The sequence below is a fragment of the Podarcis raffonei genome, chromosome 6 (assembly GCF_027172205.1).
Source record: "Podarcis raffonei isolate rPodRaf1 chromosome 6, rPodRaf1.pri, whole genome shotgun sequence".
NCBI classification, from domain to species: domain Eukaryota; kingdom Metazoa; phylum Chordata; class Lepidosauria; order Squamata; family Lacertidae; genus Podarcis; species Podarcis raffonei.
The window spans coordinates 70,696,836-70,715,963 of NC_070607.1; the positions used below are offsets into that span (position 1 = coordinate 70,696,836).

Sequence of the window (19,128 nt, forward strand, 5' to 3'; positions counted from 1 at the left end):
GGCCTGCCCGCATCAACATTCGGCTCCGGGTGGGCGAGGGGGCGGGGGAAAGAGCCGACGCCGTCTCCCCATTGGACGCCGGGCCGTGATTGATACGTCACGCCGCCGCCTCGTTGGCTGCGAGAGGGAGGACGCCGGAGCGCCGTCGTGACGGCCCGAACGTTCTGACAGCCGCCCAATGGCGAGGGCCCGGGTTGCGGAAGGGGGAACGGGGCTCAGCCAATCAGAGCGGGGGAAGGGATGGGAGACGCTGCGGCGGGGCACGTGGGAGAGGAGGCGGTGTTGCCCAGCGAGTTGTGAGGGGAACCTCGGCGACCATGCAAGGCGCATCAGTGGCGCTCGCTGCTGCTGCAGCATAAGTGCTTGTTTTCTGAAGGCGCATCCTTCGCTAGTTTCTCCCGCTTTCCTGCCCCCCAAGTGCCCTGCGTTGTTCCGACTTTCTTCTCATTTCGCAGCGTAGCTCCTCCGACTTTTCTCTGAACGCTCAGGTCGGTTCCAGGCACATTTACTCGGAAGTAAGGCATGCACACACACACACACACACACGGTAAATGGGATTTTACTCTCACTTAATCTAAGGATGCATGGCGTGGCTGCGCTGCCTTTCCTGCGTGCAGCGAGATTCCCAAGCTGTGGTCTGCACCATTAATTTCTCCGTTGGCGGGAGCTGGGGCAGAGCTTCAAGGATGCATGCAGTCAGGCCCTCTGGCCTACAAGCCTTTTATCTCGGAATCCCAGGCTTGTGGGGGCTGGTTGTGATTGCTGAGCCTTGGCAAAGATGAAAAGGAACTTTGTTCCTGCTAGGACTAATTCACACGAACCGAGTTAGTCCTGCTGCTGAAAGCAGCTTCAAGCTCTACTGAAAGGATCTTAGTACTCATCCCCCACTGAGGCCAAACACATATTCTAACCCCCATTCCCTCCTCTTCCACTTTTGTCTCTTCTGTTCCAAATATTAGTTTGCAAACTCCTTGGGGAAGGGATCATATTCCAGAAGGGTAGCCATATCCAACAAATCTGAAGCTTTGGTGCTCGGTAGTGTATACTGTGATGTGTTAGTTAGTAAGGTAAAGGTACCCTGCCCGTACGGGCCAGTCGTGTCCGACTCTAGGGTTGTGCGCTCATCTCACTTAAGAGGCCGGGGGCCAGCGCTGTCTGCAGACACTTCCAGGTCACGTGGCCAGCGTGACGAAGCTGCTCTGGCGAGCCAGCACCAGCGCAGCACACGGAAACGCCATTTACCTTCCCGCTATAAAGTGGTACCTATTTATCTACTTGCACTTAGGGGTGCTTTCGAACTGCTAGGTGGGCAGGAGCTGGGACCGAAAGACGGGAGCTCACCCCACCGCGGGGATTTGAACCGCCGACCATACGATTGGCAAGTCCTAGGCACTGAGGTTTTACCCACAGCGCCACCCGCGTCCCTCGAGTTGGTAAGGTACTACAGGATAATTTCTTTTCTGTCTTTGTACTGTAACTTTGTAAAGAAGTCTGCATTAATGATACTGAAGAATAGTTACATTAATAATAAGATTAATAGTGATGTTTGTTGGCCTTCAGGAAATATGCCTCTTTCCCTCATCCCGCCATTTCTTGCTAACTTTCACAATCCGTTTTCCCTACCACTTTCTTGTGCCCTCAAGAACCGCTTCTGTTATGAGTGGCATGCTTGCATTGGAACCATCGTCTGGATGCAGTTAGGCAGCAGTGAAGAACCTGTTGTCCTCCAGATCTTGCTGGACTTTAAATTCCACCATCTCTGATTATTGCTCATGTTGACTGAGGCTGATGGAGTAGGTTGGTGTCCGACAACAACTGGAGATCCACACGTTCCCTTCCTTTGCAATAGAGCATTGGACCTAGACAATTGTCCTTTCCCCAACAAAACATGATGACTTGGGTGATTCTGTTATCTTCAATCCACACAACCCAATGATTTCACGAACACTGGAACAGTGGCTTAGAGGATGGATTAAGGTTTGCACCAGAGCTTGGTTTTCTGGACCCTCCAAAAGTTAGTATACCCTGCAGGTGTTGCCTTCTACTAAATGTGAAAATACTGTTTAAAGCACCCTGAGAGGAGTACTTGGGGTATTTGCTCCATGTTTGTAGAACTTCCACTGGATATTTCCCATAGTCTTTGAAATAATAATGATAATAATAATAATAATAAAATTTATACCCCGCCTTTTTCCCTGATGGAACTCAAGCCAACTTACAGATAAAAGTACAGGTGCTGTAAAGTTTTATTCATTTATTAAGCAGCGTGAGATGTATGTTTGCCCCTACATCTACATGCAGAAAGAAACTGAAGTCAATCTTGTAGCCCTGGCAAGTGAATCTGCATAATAAGTGTGTTCACCACATGCATACATTCAGTTTTTATTTAGGACATGATCCTGCTCAAGTGAAGCACATTAAATGGGAAACCTGAAAACATTCAGGGATGAGTGATTCTATATTTATATTTTGTCAAATCCAGATATATGCTGCCACTGCCAGTGGAATGGCCATTGAAACCATTATTTGCTTAGCATGGGGTAGAGAGAAAACAACATGGAACATACAAAAATAGGAGGGAAACAATAGACACTGTGTAGAAAAATCAAGTAAAGCATGTTTGAGTGCACCAGATTCAAGTTTTTAAAATACATGTTTAGATACACATTCATTAAACCATAATTCTGGGTGGATGGGAATGAGTAATTAAACAACTACAAATTCATGAGTAGCACAAGCAATGGTGTAAGTGTTGGCCACCTAGGTAGGACTGTAAGATAAGGTGGCTTATGCAACACAAGTAGTTGTTAAATATAAGACTGTAATATTTTCTTTGTAATTGCATTGTACAGTATTACCATTGCAACAGTGAAAATAATGGGCCTCATTGATGTATTATATTAATACCTGTGTCTGTTTCTATTATTGTCCCCTTTGAATGTTATTTCTGGGATCACCACTGTACTGCATGTACTATGCTTTTATTTCCATGAAATAGTCACCACACTTAGAACCCTTGTGCACGCTCACTTTGGGTTAAACCTTGTTGAAAAGGGTGGCCCTGAGTAAACATGCTAGGCTCCTGCTACACATGACAAAAAGAAAAAGAAGCAAGCCAGCATTTAAAAGATAGAACAGTAGAAGATAACAGTGGAACACCCGCAAAATATGGTCTAGATTGTGGAGTCCCTTCCATGTGCATTGTGATGATATGCCACACAAGATTCTCGCAAAAATTGAAATATAGACTCTGGTATAATAAATGGTAGAGAGTATGTCTGATGGTGAACTGGTTCTACTTTCATGCATAAGGCCTGATTGCCCTGTAGTGCTGGGGCCCATCCTGCCATTAGGCAGAGTGAGGCAGCTGTTTCGGGTAACAGAGAGGAGGGGGGGTGGAAGCAAACTGTTCCAAGAAAAGAGCTGCCTGCCCTATACCTGCCTGTTACCTTCACATGCTGTGAGGAGGGCGCTGTTCCATTGCCAGTGCTAAACTAAAGTTCAACTGCCACTTTGATTGGTTTCCGTAGGTGCCATCTTGCTTTTAATTCAGGCAGCAAAAGTTACATAGTGTTGCATGCTTTGTTTCGTCTTTTTTCTTGCACGTGATAAACTAGTGTACTAGATAAAATAAAATGCAAATGTGTTAGACATGGTGGCATCCTGCATTGCTGAAGGGAATCAGTCTGGATCACTTTTGTGTTATGTAAGCCCTAAATGTCATGGGACAGTTTTCCTTCCCACCAAACCAAGGCTTTCAACATCAAATACAACTTGCCATACAACTCATGCCTGAAATGGTTTGGCTTATTCTGAAATGTGGTACATGGTAGGTTTTTAGAGGTAGGGCTCTTGTGCTTTTTACAGCTTTATGGTGAACACAAGTGCCAACCAAAGAGCTTTTCCCACGATGGAGACAGGAAAGGAAAAGTTTCACCTGATGGATTTCTGCGTGTTATAGGCACAAAAGCCCTGCTTGGAGGGGCTCGGGAAGCAGCTTTATTAACTATCCCCTTTGTTAGCACTTGTTAGGAATTTCCTTATGAAACTGCAGGGGAGATTTTACAGGCCATCATTTCTCTTCTTCCAAAAGAAGATATGATAGCCACCTTCAAATATCTAAAGGGCTGTCACATGGAAGATGGAGCAAGCTTGTTTTCTCCTCTCTGGAGGGTAGGAACCAAACCAATGGCTTCAAGTTCCAAGAAAAGAGAATCCAAGGAAGATTTTTCTGATGCTAAGAACTGTTTGATGTTGGACTGGACTCCCCTGGAAGGTGCAAGCAGAGGGAGGAGGAGGAAGAAGAAGAAGAAGAAGAAGAAGAAGAAGAAGAAGAAGAAGTTAGGTTAGATGGCTGCCTGTCAAGGATGCTCTAATTGAGATTCCTGCATTGCAGGGGACTGCATTAGATGACCCTCAGACCCTTCAGACTCTACAACTCTATGACCCAGGCTAAACATAAGTTAGCAGTGTATTGTGACTGCAAAAAAAGCCAATGTGATTTATGACTTCATTAATATAAAAGTAGCTGCCAAATGAGTCAGTCAGTCTTTAATGTTTTAACCATAGGTTATAACAGAAGAGTAGTCACTAGAATTGTTCAAACACACAAGCCTACAAACAGAAAGCCAATCAGATTAAACAAGAGGCTTCATGAGATTCAGTCAAATATATGAGTGTCTCTCTCTGTATATGTGTGTTTGTGTGGTGTGTTTATATATTATGCGGGGCAATTTTGTTTGCATTAAGAATGGATGAGGATCTATGTATATGTTAGTCAGATCTCGATAAGAGAGCCTAATAGGTGAAATGGTTGCATTCATAAAACAGGTTTTGCACACACTAATTAGGTTTAAAATGAAACCTGTATTTCGGCTTCTCTAGTACAGCCTCATGGTTGCCACATAAAGGTTGGAACTGTGGTTGGAAGCCTAGACTGCTTGGGGTCACTCTGCCAGCCAGAAGAAGCTAAGTTAGAACCATTCCTTTACTCCTGCAGACTGGGAATAGCAAGAGAATAATTACTCTCAGTCCTTAGCCAAAGGAGGAACCCTAGGCAAGAGTTCAACATCAATATTTTCATACATTTGAAAAGATAGTTAGAGAATATGCTAAGTATTGAGTAACTCTTTGCTTGCGAATGCACTTCACGGGGCACTTTTGCTTTATGATAAATATAATGCTTTAAAGCTAGGGATGAGTTAATATGTCAGTTTCAGTTTCTCATTCTTCCAATTTTCAGTTGGAATTTCTACCTGTTTTTGTTTAAAAAACCCCCAATATCCTCAAGAAAATTAATTAGCATTTTAGTACAAATTTCTCCCAATATACACATTTTAGTACGTGATTTTGTCTAATACACATTTTTATAAAGCGATTTCTCCTAATACAATGCATTTTTATATATGATTTTCACGAATATATGCATTACTATGCACTTTACCCTTGTATGTGCATTTTTGTATAATTACTTGCCTGGAGAACTGCCCTGCAAAATTGGGAGAAGTGCCAATTTCTAAGGATGGTTGTGTTTTGTTTTGGAAAGTTTTAATTAGGTAGGTTTCCCTTTAAGTGTGAACTGAATTGAATGTCTTCCCCATCCTCACTTAAAGCTTTGTGATCGGTAAGGAGGACAGTATTTGAAAGGTAGTGCTGGTGGTAGAGTGGGTTAATCATGGCGCAGTCATGAGTGCTAACCCTGGTTATTCCACCCTCTTTTTGCAGTCTTGGGGATACCACTTAGGATTCCCACCTTTACCATGGCAGATGTTTTTGCATTGTCATATGGGCAAAGCAGCTTATCTCAAAACGATGTCGAAAACTACTTCCCTGTGTCTGCATTGACAACCCTCTTTCAATTCGCAGAGTGAGCTTTGGGCAATTTCATGAAGTCAGAAAGTGCTGGCATCTCCATGAAGATGAAGCACCATCCCTGTTAGCTTCTGGGGCAACTACTGTGCATTTCTTTCCCCTGTAGTGACTGCGTGGGGTCTATTGAGTAAACAATCCATTTTTAACAAGAAGCAACTGCTTTCAGATAATGCTGCTTGTCTGTATTAGTAAAGGAAACATTTACATCCCCCAACCATGTTCTTTTCACTCCTCTGTTGCATCATCTGCTCCCTCTTTGCATTTGCTGTGCCAGACCCTCATCCACACTTAGCTGCAGCAGCATAGGAGATGCATCATTGTAGTGCGATCCCGCATGGCTTTCAGGTGCGTACAAATGAGACAGCGCATGGATGGGGCTGTGTAATCCCCCCACCCCCCAAATTTACAGGGTTCTGTTACTCTCACATAGCCTACAACACTATGGAGTCACATCACAAAGACTGTGTACACCCCATACACTTAAAGCATGACTTCCTCCATTGAATCCTGGGAACTGTAGTTTGTTAATGTGCTGGGAATTGGCTCTGTGAGAGGTAAACTACAGCTCCCAGGATTCTTTGAGGGGAAGCTGTGTGCTTTACATGCACAATATGTATGCAGCCAGGAAAAAAACTCCTGTGCCACTGTGTCCTGATGTCAAAGGCTCAGTCTTACCAATACGTGGCAGATCCTTTTGTTTCTGTATTCTATCCCCGTACTGTTGGTGCTAAAATATATATACTATGTTAACATTGCAGAGAGGTAAAAGCTTGGTGGGTTTCATGGTTCTGGGGAACTATAGTTTGAGATGGATATTTACCTTCCTTTAGTGGACGGTTGCTATACTTTACAAATGCCAAATCGAATCCTAACGTTACTGTAACATTGCAAACTGAGCAACAGTTAGACCAGATGGAAGCAGTCTGTGGTTTGATTCACGCGCCACCCCACCCCACCCCCAATCTGTGAGAAAGTAGGGCAGAGTTTTGCGGTAGTTCTGCTCCCCCCCTCCCCCATGGAGACTCTGCAGCTCTCTTAGTGTGCAGTTTTTGGACACAGCTGCTGCACCAGCTGTTCCTCCTCCTGTCACAAAAGATTTTTTATTTTTTTTAGCAAGGTGATGATCCCCATTGGCAGGGAGCTCAGAAATGCCAAATGGAATTAAAAAGTTTAATTTCAAATCCGTGGAGTAAGTTTATTCAGGGTGAACAGATCCGCTTAACCCCCCCCACACCTCCATCCCAAAGGGTAGTCAGACCTCCCACCAGCCTGTCCACTTCAGGGGAAAGGAGGTTGTTCCTCTTTAACATCGCACAGTTCTGTTGCCTCAAAGGTGGTTAAAAATGGTGTTTAAGATAAGGTTACCAGACGTCCCCGGATTTACAAATCAGTCCCCTGACAAAATCCATCTATTTAGTAGGAAGTTGAAAAGTGTCCCCGGATTCATTGAAAAAAATCTGGTAACCTTAGTTTAAGAGTGCAGTGCAAATTATGCAGACCCTGGAAAGGATATCCGCACACCCAAAACATTCAGGCCTGGATTGCAACTTTCAATATTAATCTGTATTTGAATCTAACATAACAAGATGATGTACCTTCTGTTAAAGGCTGGGGGTCGGGACAACGACAGAGGTGACATTTACATGAACAAAGCCAATCCTTGCTAGGTACTTCTGGGGAGGGGGGTTCTTCAGAACTAACTGCCTTTACTTTTGTGCTGTTCAAGAATGTACTTCTAAAAAAGAGAAGAAGAAGACAAGACTCGGCTTCAATACAGCAACCCACCAGAGATACTCCCCCAGTTCATATATACACTTCTTTCCCCAAGACATCTCATTTGAGAAGTAGCTTGCACAAAGCCAGGGTTCCCAATGCTTATTGGCACTTCTTGTACAAAATCGAACCAGTCGTCATGACTCTGAATAGCCTACACAAGGCATGGAGGGCTCCTATCTGCAGCTACAGAGTCATGACCAGTTAACTAATTTCAACTTAGTGCTGGGTGTTCAGGCTGGGCATTACTCTGTTTCTCCTAAATGGATATTGGGAAAGGCCTCTCTGTTTTCTTTACCAAATCAACAATTCAAGAGCAGCATGACCTAATAATTGTCACCATCTCATTTTTATTTCTCAGTCTCTTTGCAAGCAGAAGTGAAACAAACTGGTTAGAAACCATTAGAGACAAACTGGATGTTATGTACACAGATACAGGTAACTTCCCATCATATAGAGAGATAGATAGTATAGGAATGATGTAATGTTGAGTAGGGAGGCTGTTTAACCCTTCTGCGTGCTGGCTGCTTTTTCTGGCACCTCCCCTCCTTCCCCACATGGATGTCAAAATCTTTTCTGTCATGGTTGCGGTGTGTGTGCAGAGGAGAAATACAGCAAGTATGGGAAAGATGCACACTCAAGTTTGCAGCCTCCTGAAGCTGCTTCTTACTTCAGTAGGAAGAAAACGCACACAGGGGAATGTTACATACATCTGTATATAATGCTTAGTACAGCTCTTAAAAGAATTCTTTGGAGATCAAAGAGATCTCTCCACAGGTTAATGTTTGAAGTACATATTTGACTTCTCTCTCGTCTTTTCTACAATGCAAAAAACATGTGCTGGGGAGCTGGGGCAAGTCAGGCATTCCCCTAATGTGTTTCTGACATATAGACAAGATGAAAGAATATGCTGTATTAATTAATACCCAACATGGTTCCATAGTGTGGCACAGCTCCTTAAAATGGCAACGTGTAACATGTCATTAGCCCTCAAGATCTTATTCCATTGTGGCCTTTTTGTGATAGCTGTGACAATATGTTTCAGCAACTGGTTTGGCTAGGATTAGCTGGTCAGCTTTGTGAACGACAAAATTTTGAATTATTTAATGGTCTTTAAAATAAAATAAAATAATAATAATAATCTATTCACAATACTTTTAAGTGCCACCCTTGCCCCTAGAACCAAGGTAGTCAAAAATACCAGGGTAGACACCAGTATACTTTCAACATCTATATGGTTTAACCCATGACTCTATTTTCTGTGATAATATGAGATACTGGATAATAGCAACATTACTTGTTTATAATTAATCATTTCCATGTTGTTAGGAAGATGAATTTAATTAAGCTGTAGTTTAATTAACAGTATAAATCATTTAGAGCAGAGGTAGACAACTTGGTCAGTGTGAAGGCCACACTGCCAACGTAGCCATGACTTGGACAGCTGCAGCTAATATGCATATTTAATTGCTCCCCATAATTTGCATATCATTTTAATGAAGCTGGCAGATGCCAAATTACAGTTGACAGGCATGTTACACTTGTACAAGATCCTTATACTGAAATTATTATTTCTTTTAGCGTGAAAAGCTTAAGTAAACTTCGTAATATTTTAATATTACAGACTAAGGATTCTAGAAATATATGCATGTAGGCTTATTTTTAAAATCACCTTTTCTGCCCTGTATCTTAGTGATCTCCATCACAATTGCAAACTTAGCTTTACATTCTTAAGGAACAGAAACATCTAGTCAGAATGTAAGGTGTTCTCACAAGCTGCGTGTCGGATCCCTAAAAAAAAGGTTAAAATGAGAAAAAACACATTATACAGAAGTGCATCTTAAAGCAGATATTTTGCATTTAATTTGTTTCCATATACTTCAGTATCAAACCAAAGGGGTGGCAAAGCTGTGTTGGCAGCTAGACCTTACTAATTAACAAGTTAATTTTCTACTACATTTTGTTAAAGTACATAGCAGTTTATTTGAAACAGTCTGGCCAATCTGCTACTTTACTGTATGTTTCAATGCATCCACTATTGCCTGAAAAAACTCAAGTCAACGTTTCAGTCTGTTACAAATGTACATTCTGTTATCTCTTAGGAAATTCTGCATTGTCGCTGCCAAATACTGTATTGCACACCTAAGTCTCCAAACACTCAACAGATCTCTTTGTGTAATCAGAGTCAGTGCTATTTTTCTAGAAAAAGAGCTGCTGGAACTCACCATGAACTCACCTCCTTTGTTCTCTTATAATGGCAGTGGCACCCACCTGAGAGGTGCCTGAACTGAGTTCTGGTGAGTTCCAGCTGTAAAAAAAGCTCTGGTATGAACCCACACATTTTCAAATAATAGGATTTAAGACTTTCTTCATTAATTTATGAACTCAGCAAGCCAAACTGAATTCCATGCCCATTTTTATATGTTGCTTGTATGAGAACTACTGGCATAACTCGCCAGGAAGAATCACTTATATGTGGAATGATTCCTAAGGTTTTCAGCAGTTTTGGCTTCATAGAATGAAGTGTAGTTGGAATATATCATCTCTGGATGTCTTCTGATCTTACGTTTGCTGTTAAAAACTTAACACAGAGAACAGCATCAGGCTGCTTTACCAGAAGGCAGGAAGAGAATTATTGAAATATGTAGCACCACGAATAGGAAGATAGTCTGTGCCAGGTAAAGGTAGTTACAGCAATTAATATTTTTACAAGGCAAAAGTAGAAATGTGCAATTAGTCACCACCACATTCTTGAAAAGCAAAGCCTGCAGTTATGTAGCCAAAAGATCTAGTTTTTACAAAGCATATCAAACACAGGTAAAAGGACCCCTGGATGGTTAAGTCCAGTCAAATTTGACTATGGGGTGTGGCGCTTATCTCTGCTTTCAGGCTGAGGGAGCTGGCATTTGTCCACAGACAGCTTTGTGGGTCATGTGGCCAGCATGACTAAATCACTTCTAGAGCAACAAAACACTGTGATAAAAGCCAGAGTGCACAGAAACGCTATTTACCTTCCCGTCACAATGGTACCAATTTATCTACTCGCACTGGTATGCTTTCAAACTGCTAGGTTGGCAGGAGCTGGGACAGAGCAACGGGAGCTCACTCTGTCGCACAGATTTGAACTGCTGACCTTACGATTGGCAAGCCCAAGACGCTTGGTGGTTTAGACCACAGCACCACAAGCTTTCCTGTCAAACACAACACCTACATGAGTGTAGAGGAAGAGAGCATAGGGCAGGATTCACCTAAGGAGCCCTGTCAATAAGAAACCTGCACAATGATTTCGCTTGTGCAATGCGGTTTCCCCACCCCTGACATGCCCACTGAAATTGGTTCTGGGGGTGTCAGGAGAAACCACAGAACAGAGTGTGTGGGAAGAGAGAGGGGTCATTCGAGCTGGCAAACTAAATGCAACAGTAAATGTTGGCACACATTTCCCTCTGACAAAGACAAAGTTGCAGGTGTGAAGTGGCTTTTTGCTGTTTACGCATGAGTTTGACCAAACTGCGGGAGGCAGACGTGCCTGGCATGCTCTGGTCCATGGGGTCACGAAGAGTCGGACACGACTAAATGACTAAGCAACAACAAATCTAAATGATTCGGAAAACAGCAGTAAGGTGCGGGGAAGCACATTCACCCACATGAAGGTGTGTATATGTATTTCACAAAAAGGCACTTATTTCCCACTAATCCTGCCTAAGGAAATCAGAGCAGTATGCACTAAAAATAGCAAACAAAGTAAACAACAAAACAGGCTCTTGACATTGTCAAGGGGTCACTGGTTCTATTTGTTGTTCTTGTAAATATCTGTTGCAGATGTCTACAAATCAAGACCTCCAAATATATGTTAGGAAGCCTATTGTAAATAACTTTTATAAAACAAGCCAATGGTGATATTAATGGAGGAGAAACAATACCTTATTGTAGATCCAGGTTTTTAGAGGACTTGGATTAAGAATAAATACAGGACCATAAATACATGGGGTTTTTAATTTTTTGTGTGTGTAACTTGAGCTCAACATTATATTTCCTAAACTTTTAGAATGGTGCAGCTATTTACTTATTTCAATTTTCCCCCACTACTTGAAATAATTAAGTAGTCTGCATGGCATTTGTAGATGTTCCTTGCACTATTTCATTAGGCTGTGGAAGCAGTGTTATTCAAGCACAACAGTTATGGCAAATCAGATCGGGATAGACATTTCCCCAGCATTGGGAACCAAGATCTCCTCTTGAACAAAACACAAAAGAGCTGAGCCTTCAATGAGAAGCCACAATTGAGCTGTTGTAAACACATATGCATGTCTGTTTTGATCTTCAGAGTGGGGATGGTTGGGACTTGCTTAATTTTGATGTGACGGGCTGCTTGGGAGGTGGATTTTCAAACCGTCTCCTTATTCCTGTTTGTGTTTCTTTCTTATTAGCATGAAAACCAAACAGAACACTTAGCTTGCCGAACAATACGATCTGGAAGGGTGAGGAATGGAACCTATGTATCCAAGAGTCTTCAGACAGACCCATTACTTCTAGTTCACTTCCCCAGCACACACTGGCATTGTTCAATCACATTAGTGGCAGAAGGGATTCGACCTCACCAATCGAGCTATAGGAACAGTGGTGGATGTTAAATGCTGTTTAAAATTATTCCAGCTACCTCCCTGGGAAATTGACTGACTTTGTAGCATAGCATTCTATCCTTACACAGCAGGACAGCAGTCTTTAAAAAGCACAGTTAATTGCCACGGACAGATATGTAAAGAGTGCTGCTGTGGTGGGACCAGAGTTTGATGTGTTTTATGGCAGTTTTGTGCTCTGAACTGCAGACAGATAAGAGACTCAGACAGTTTGCTAGAAGAGCTTAGAATTAGCGTTCTGGGGACAGGAGGGCAGCAGAAGTTATATGTAAATTAAGGAAATATATTGCAGGCACTGTTACGATTATGCTGACACTGTAGTAAGCAACAGCTACTGTACTGTCTGTTGTTTGGGGTGGGGGGTAGAAGATAGTGCCTTTGCATGGAAGCAACCAAATGTTGGGGAGAGACCAGAAAAGCTCAAAACATAGTTACTGCTTAAAATATCAATGTTCTGAAGGTGTTTGGTGGGTTTGTTCTTTCATATATCTGATTTGATGGGACAGGGAATTTGGGGGGGGGGGTTGCAGGATATTTCACATATGGTAGTAAAGATTCAGGAGAAAGAAGGTGGCAGCTCACGTGCCAGATCAAGACAGATGCTCACAGACACAGCTGATACATTGGTACCAAACAAGCAAACCACTGAAAGATGTGACAAAAGAACAAGAAGCATACACCAGTCTTGTGGCCCTATAAGTTTTTCTTTAAAAAAAACTTCTCCAACTGACAGGACTAAATAATAAACCATCACAAGTTACCAAACAATGATAAAATAAAAAATCAATGACAATACCCCAAGAAGTGAAAAAACAAAACCATGTTCTTTACCCAGAATTTTCCCATTGCCTATGTATATTTAATTCGTAACTCAAGTGCTTTTCCCCCCCATCCTGTGCAAAACTAGCACAAAAAGAGCTGCCATTGCAAGCCCAGAGGATTAGGCTGCAAGACTTTATGTCACTTTCCTATAATTGTGCTATAATCAGTGGCTTACCTTATATTTAACATTCTCTGATAAGGCAGTGTCATAAAAGCAACACCCTCAACAATTGGCATCTTTGCTTCTATGACAGCAGATGCTTGATCAGATACATTTTTTCAAAGGCCTATTTACATAGCGCTATCATATTTTGCCAACTGCAACAACAGTTGTAAGAATGTATAGTTGCATCCTCTGTTCCAACTAGAAGAGGCTAGGGCCAAAGAAAACTATTCAGGCATTTATACGCCTAACAGTGAAGACGTCAAAATAGAAGCAAATCACTCATTTGCCACTGTATCTACCCTTTCACCAATCCATCTACTCCATTTTTTCTTTTGTTTCATAGCTTTCTCTAGGCTGTAAGTCTAGAGGAATGAACCTCAACTCTTTGAATAAATCTTGGCATTTATCTAAGTTGTTGATGATGAAATTTTAAAACAGGCCCTTTGCACTGCAGATTACGTACCGTGCTTGCAGTAAAGCCTCTCTTAGTTGCTTAACTCTCCCCCCCTTTTTAGTCATCTTTTTTTAAATGCACTTTTACTGGTTTTATGTTGTTATAGGTGGTTAATGTAAGAAAGATGAATTAGCAAACATGCATATAGGAAGTAAAGTTTCCCAGTACCATATCTGCACACGAAGATCCTAACTTGAGGTTTATGTAGTATTTACTATGATGAGAATGAACCTATTTCTTCTATGGCTAATTGAGGAAGCAGCGAAGGTTGTATTGCATATATGTAGGCAGAAAGTTACCTATGGCACCTGGTATTTCAGTATTAAAGAAAATATTTTCACCCTATTTTCTCAAGTTTTAAGATCAGTGCATTTATAGTGCATTTTTTCCACCCACAGCTGAAAAGGAAACAGCCTCTTACAGACAAGAGGACCACCTTACAAAAGATTACAAAATGGTTTGCTTGAAATATGGCCTTTTCAAGCTCTAACCAGAGAAACCAGAAGCCTACACAGAACAACGTGGCCAGACCCATGTAGAGATCAACATCCAATGTTAACGATTTTCAGTGAAGTGTGTTCAAATAAAAGCATAAAAGCCCTGCTGTTGGAATGTGCCATTACTAAAAGATCTTTCAAGACTGATTGGTAGCAGGTCTTTTGTTATATACAAGAAAGTCAGAAACATCATGCCAGACATTACTGTCATCATACAGGTAGGTCATGGATGATTGCAATGATGGCTGTAGAGTGTGTCGGTGGTACTCAAAGAGCCAGAGAACAATCCCCCAAACCAGAGCAGCAAAGAGTGGAAAGGGATCTTGTTTTGGCTCTGGGATGTAACCTTTCTCCACTGCCAGTCGGGACAAGCCAAACAGGATACGAGACAATAGGTACATGTTTATCTGTAGGGGGAAATTGTAAACAAATATTAGGCAAGGAACATATCTAGAAAGTGATTATTTCAAACAGTCCTCAATTTAGGCAATCACCAAGTTGGTTTTATGTCAAATCATTTTTAAAAAAACATTATAACGCTTTTGTAGTCTCTCAGCTGCGTTGTTTGCCGTTTTTAGCAACAGCGTATGATCGAGCATTGCAAAATTTAGTCGCTTGAAAAAGTAATTTGTGTGCTCAGTAGAAAGATTACTATTTTCAAAGCTGAAGCAGAGTAAACCTAGGGAGAAACAAAAATATACCTAGAGACCCTAGTCTTTTCAAATTGGGGGGGGGGGAGAGTCCTCTTCCCACTGCAGCTTTCTGTAGAACCTCTTCCCACTGCAGCCTTCTAACTCTGTGAAACATTAAAAAATATCACTAACTGCAGCTTTCAAAGGCAAACCATTTCTCCAGGAAGAAGCAATATGTTGAGCTAGATGGGTCACTGGTGCACCAGTTAAAGCAATGCTTATATTTAATTAAAAACCTGATCAAAACAGGCAGCTGAGAGAAGCAGAAACTGGTGATGGGACCGAATTAATAGAATTCTGAGCTAAAATAACCCTTTCCCCCATTCTATAGAGCACCTTGGAGAGTGAAAGATGCAGAAGTGTTGGGGCACTGTTATTTTATTGTCCTCAAGTTTTAACTTGAAGGGCAGTTAAATATGAAGCAACCTGGATCACTAACATCACTTGATTTTCACTTTGCATCAAATTGGCAGCAGTATAAACCCAGAAGCACACAACACCATCATTTACCTGGCTGTTAATATTGTTATTTTCTCCAAACACCAACCAGCCTCCAATGCAGGCTGCGAGGAAAGAGTGAAATGGGATCTTCTTTCCCTGCATTCGCGACTGTAGGGCCAACAGGCCCTTGTATGTGAATACAAAGTATGCCAGGTTTCTGGAATGAGTGTAAGTGGCACGAACAATTGCTTTCAATTTCTCCCTTAAACTAAGAGAAAAAATGAAAACCTGTTATTACAGATAGTACACTCTTCAACTAAAAGAGAAGTGAATAAAAATTAACTACTAAGTTGTAACCTATGATCTACTTCAGAAAGTCACAGTGATCATTTATCCCAGTTTCAGAAAGCAATAAAATCTAAAGACAGATTAGCCAATCTATTAATAATTAAATTAGTATGGGCATGAATAGGTCCCATAGTAAATGTGACATAATGGCAGCCTAAGCCCCAATGGACACAACAAGGACTTTCTTCCCAGTAAACATGCTGTGCTGTTGGGCTGCCATTCTAAACCTGCCTTCTGAGTGCATATTCATAGGACAACACTGAACATGTCATTTGTAGCCTTTAATTATAAATAAAGAAAATGACTATTCATTAACACCAAGAAGACATACAATACAAGTCTCCTTGTATTCTAATCTAGTTGCTCTATTCCAAAGAAATGCAGAGAGAGAAAGCATGTTCTGTTTTTTGTTGGAATGGTTTTTAGTTGTTTTTTATAATTGTAAGATTGTACAGTTATAATTGATTCTGGGACCTTACGGTGAATAAATCTTATAAATAAATAAGGAGGATCCTGTTTCACTGGGTTCAATATGCACAGAGGACAATAGCTGTACAGTACTGAACCTTATCAAATCACATAGTCTTATAAAGAAATAATCACACACACATATATATGAAAAAGAAAGGGACTGATAAATATACCTTCCACTCCTGAAGAGAAATGTCATCACTAAAGCATGGGGGGCACGTATTTTTGCTCCATACCTGGCAAAAGGAAAGAAGATAATAAACTCTGCACACATGTACAAATGTTGTTTTGAATCAAGTTATTGATTCATTTGTCCAGTGCTTTTTTCCTTTAAAAATGTTTAGGGGTACTCTCATTTAGACTCAAGAAAACCATCATTTTATAGTTCAAATCAGGAAAAATAAATACAGTAAATGGCCAAAAGTACAAAGATTCACAAAATGTTTAGGGGTATGCGTACCCCTGCTCCCCCCCAGAAAAAAGCACTGCATTTGTCTCATTAGCCATAAAGTAATCAATTTTTCAGAGAACCGTTTATTTACGCCTGTATGATATGCGCAGGTATGCAGATTACACTAACGGCAGCTCAATTCACTTTACAGTGGGGATAGGTAACCTTTAGCCTTCCAGAAGTTGCTGGCCTAAAACTCTCTTGTCATCTTGTAATTCCTGGCCATCCATGCAGGCTGAGGCTGACGGCAGTTGGAGTTCAACAATACCTCAAAGACCCCAGTCCCCCTCCCTCGCTTTACACGTAACTCCACTTTGCATGTAAACCTGATATTAGAAACGTGTGTAAAGTAGAAAGCAACATGATTCGGCAACAAATCACTTTTGAGGTATTAAATATATTTCAACAGTATTAGTTTATTGGCTATGGCTTATGTTGATAGGGTTTGCCTCTTGTAGAAATAGTTTTGGATTAGCATGTTTAAGCCACACCCTGACATTTAAGAAAAAGAACATAGCAAGGGTGTGGTTTACACATACTAATCCATACGATTTCTACAACAGGAGGCTGGATTTAATATTTCATAACTCAACCTTGATTTCAGGTCACTGGAAAAACAACCACTTCAACTGAAGTGAAGTGCATGCAGAAAATTAAAGAGACATGGTAAACTTATTTATTTACTGACTGTATGGGATTGGCAGAAATGACTGGCAGAATCCGTGACCAGGGAGAAGAGTCGGCAGAAGAAGATTGGAAAAAAATTAAGGACTATTTACAGAAATATTGTAAAATTAAGGAATGTTGAATGATGTTGGATTGAAATTAAGTGGTTTTTAGCTGTAATGGTATAAAGGAATATGAAAAAATGGTTTTTTATAAGTAAAAATTTAAGGTTATAATAACCTAAGATGTTGGATAGAAAATAAGGTGTTTTTATAAGCTGTAATGCTTTGAGATAAGGATTTGCTGAACAAATAATTTGAATTGGACTACAAGAAGGGGAGGTATGAGGAGGTCAGGGAAATATGTCAGTGAAAATTAAGTAAAATATGTGTTTTTAAATTTTTTTGTTTGTTTGTATAAAAATTGAAAATTCTAATAAATATCTTTTTTTAAAAAAAACTTATTTATTTACTACTGTTGTGGACTTTTCCTATTATTGTTTTAACTTTTTTATAAACCACTTCGAGGTTCCCCCCTACAATCAAGCGGTGTATACATTTTATAGAAACCGTAATAAAATACTGTAAACAAATAGCTGGCAGTCATATCTACTGCCATAGGAGCCAACTCCTAGGGACCGAGAGGTTCCATTGCCTCCCCCCCTTGAAATATTTGAGGGGGGCTTCATTCCCACCACCACACACACACGAATCGTGTTTGTTTCTAACACTGACGGAGACGGCATTCCCCGTGGAAAGGGCTTTTTGGAGAGAGTCCTTTGCCCCCAGCTGGTGGTTTGCAAACTACCCGGGAGGCTTTCCCGCCCGGCCGGTTCTCGAGTCCTCCCTCAATGCTCCCCGTTGAAGCGGCGCCCGCCCAAAGGCTCCGCCCCCGGCCGACACGGGAGCCCCTCAGCCTCCATTCCCGGACTAGGGCTTACACTGCTCCGTTACGGAAGCCCTTGACGACGGCCAAGGCCGCCTGGTATCTGCGCTGCTGCAGCAGGGAGTTGACGGTGTAGAGCAGGGTCCGCAACATCGTCTCGCCCCCCATGGCCGAAGAATTTCTCGCGCTCTCCTTCTCTCTCGCGCTCGCACAGCGATCCCGAGGGGACGATTTGCCTAGAGCACCGAATGCATGGAAATGGAGCTTGAGCAAAGAGCGTCGGTGTGGAAAACTCAACCCACGCACTACAGTTCCGCCCAACCAAGGGAAGGGCAACGAGAAACGATAGCAGGCGCAAGCAGCTAGGGGGAAAAAGTTTTATGGGCTTCTCTCCGTTCAGTCACTGGTCCGATTAAGGCGAACGGGGCGGTGCCGCACCAGCCTCACTTTGCCCTCAGACAACCTTCGTTTGCCTTTTTGCTTACAACCTGTCAGGGAACGGCTTTGCTTCTCGTCGCCTCTGGCTCCACCTACTGTTGGGTCTTCTCTGCCTTCTCCCTTACCAATCCCAAATGGGCATCAGCCCCCACTGTGTTTCTTTTTTGGTCTATTTTACACAGCGCTAGTGGGAAACGATTTTGTGTACAAGGTTGTCGTAAGTGACTCCCAGCCTACTCTGCCTCACATCTGGTGACAGAATAACTCTGAACTATATTTTCACTTGCAGCACATTTTCAAAAACTTCGAGAACTACCGTCTTACACATACCGTAAGACTACTGCTTTTGAAAGAGCATAAACACTTGATTTTGCTCCTGCGTTAAAAAAAAAAAAGATGTAGAGGGTGTGGAGTCAAATCACATTACAATGCATCTAGATTCAGGTAGGTAGCCGTGTTGGTCTGATGCAGTCAAAATATATAAAATAAAAATGAAATAATTGTCCAGTAGCACCT

At 41.7% G+C, this 19,128-nt stretch overlaps 1 protein-coding gene and 1 long non-coding RNA gene across 4 annotated transcripts; one reads left to right on the forward strand and one right to left on the reverse strand.

Moving 5' to 3' along the window:
- Positions 1 to 255: 255 nt before the first annotated feature.
- Positions 256 to 14,323, forward strand: LOC128416322 (uncharacterized). The gene is made up of 3 exons (XR_008331183.1): positions 256 to 488; positions 960 to 1,062; positions 14,122 to 14,323. It is a non-coding gene; the product is annotated as an uncharacterized LOC128416322 (long non-coding RNA).
- Positions 7,053 to 18,390, reverse strand: PXMP4 (peroxisomal membrane protein 4). Of its 3 annotated transcripts, XR_008331182.1 has the most exons (6): positions 18,230 to 18,390; positions 16,346 to 16,408; positions 15,423 to 15,621; positions 14,437 to 14,627; positions 9,317 to 9,435; positions 7,053 to 7,606 (listed from the first exon to the last, which is right to left on the reverse strand). XR_008331182.1 is itself a non-coding variant. In XM_053393942.1 (5 exons), exons 1-5 carry the CDS (start codon positions 18,340 to 18,342, stop codon positions 9,414 to 9,416), a joined length of 588 nt encoding a protein of 195 aa, XP_053249917.1. In that variant the 5' UTR covers positions 18,343 to 18,390; the 3' UTR covers positions 9,122 to 9,413. The 3 variants fall into 3 exon arrangements, 2 of the variants coding, with proteins under 2 accessions (XP_053249917.1, XP_053249916.1); XM_053393942.1 differs by lacking the exon at positions 7,053 to 7,606 and having other exon boundaries at positions 9,122 to 9,435; XM_053393941.1 differs by lacking the exons at positions 7,053 to 7,606; positions 9,317 to 9,435 and having other exon boundaries at positions 11,651 to 14,627.
- Positions 18,391 to 19,128: the final 738 nt, after the last annotated feature.

Bases quoted from the DNA above. Each gene is read 5' to 3' on its own strand.
- PXMP4 (XM_053393941.1), bottom strand. From the start codon at position 18,342: ATGGGGGGCGAGACGATGTTGCGGACCCTGCTCTACACCGTCAACTCC. The intron at 16,409-18,229 runs GTAAGCCCTAGT...TCCTTTTGCCAG, and splicing joins GGCTTCCGTAACGGAGCAGT to GTATGGAGCAAAAATACGTG. The intron at 15,622-16,345 runs GTATATTTATCA...TTTTTCTCTTAG, and splicing joins TTTCTCTTCAGGAGTGGAAG to TTTAAGGGAGAAATTGAAAG.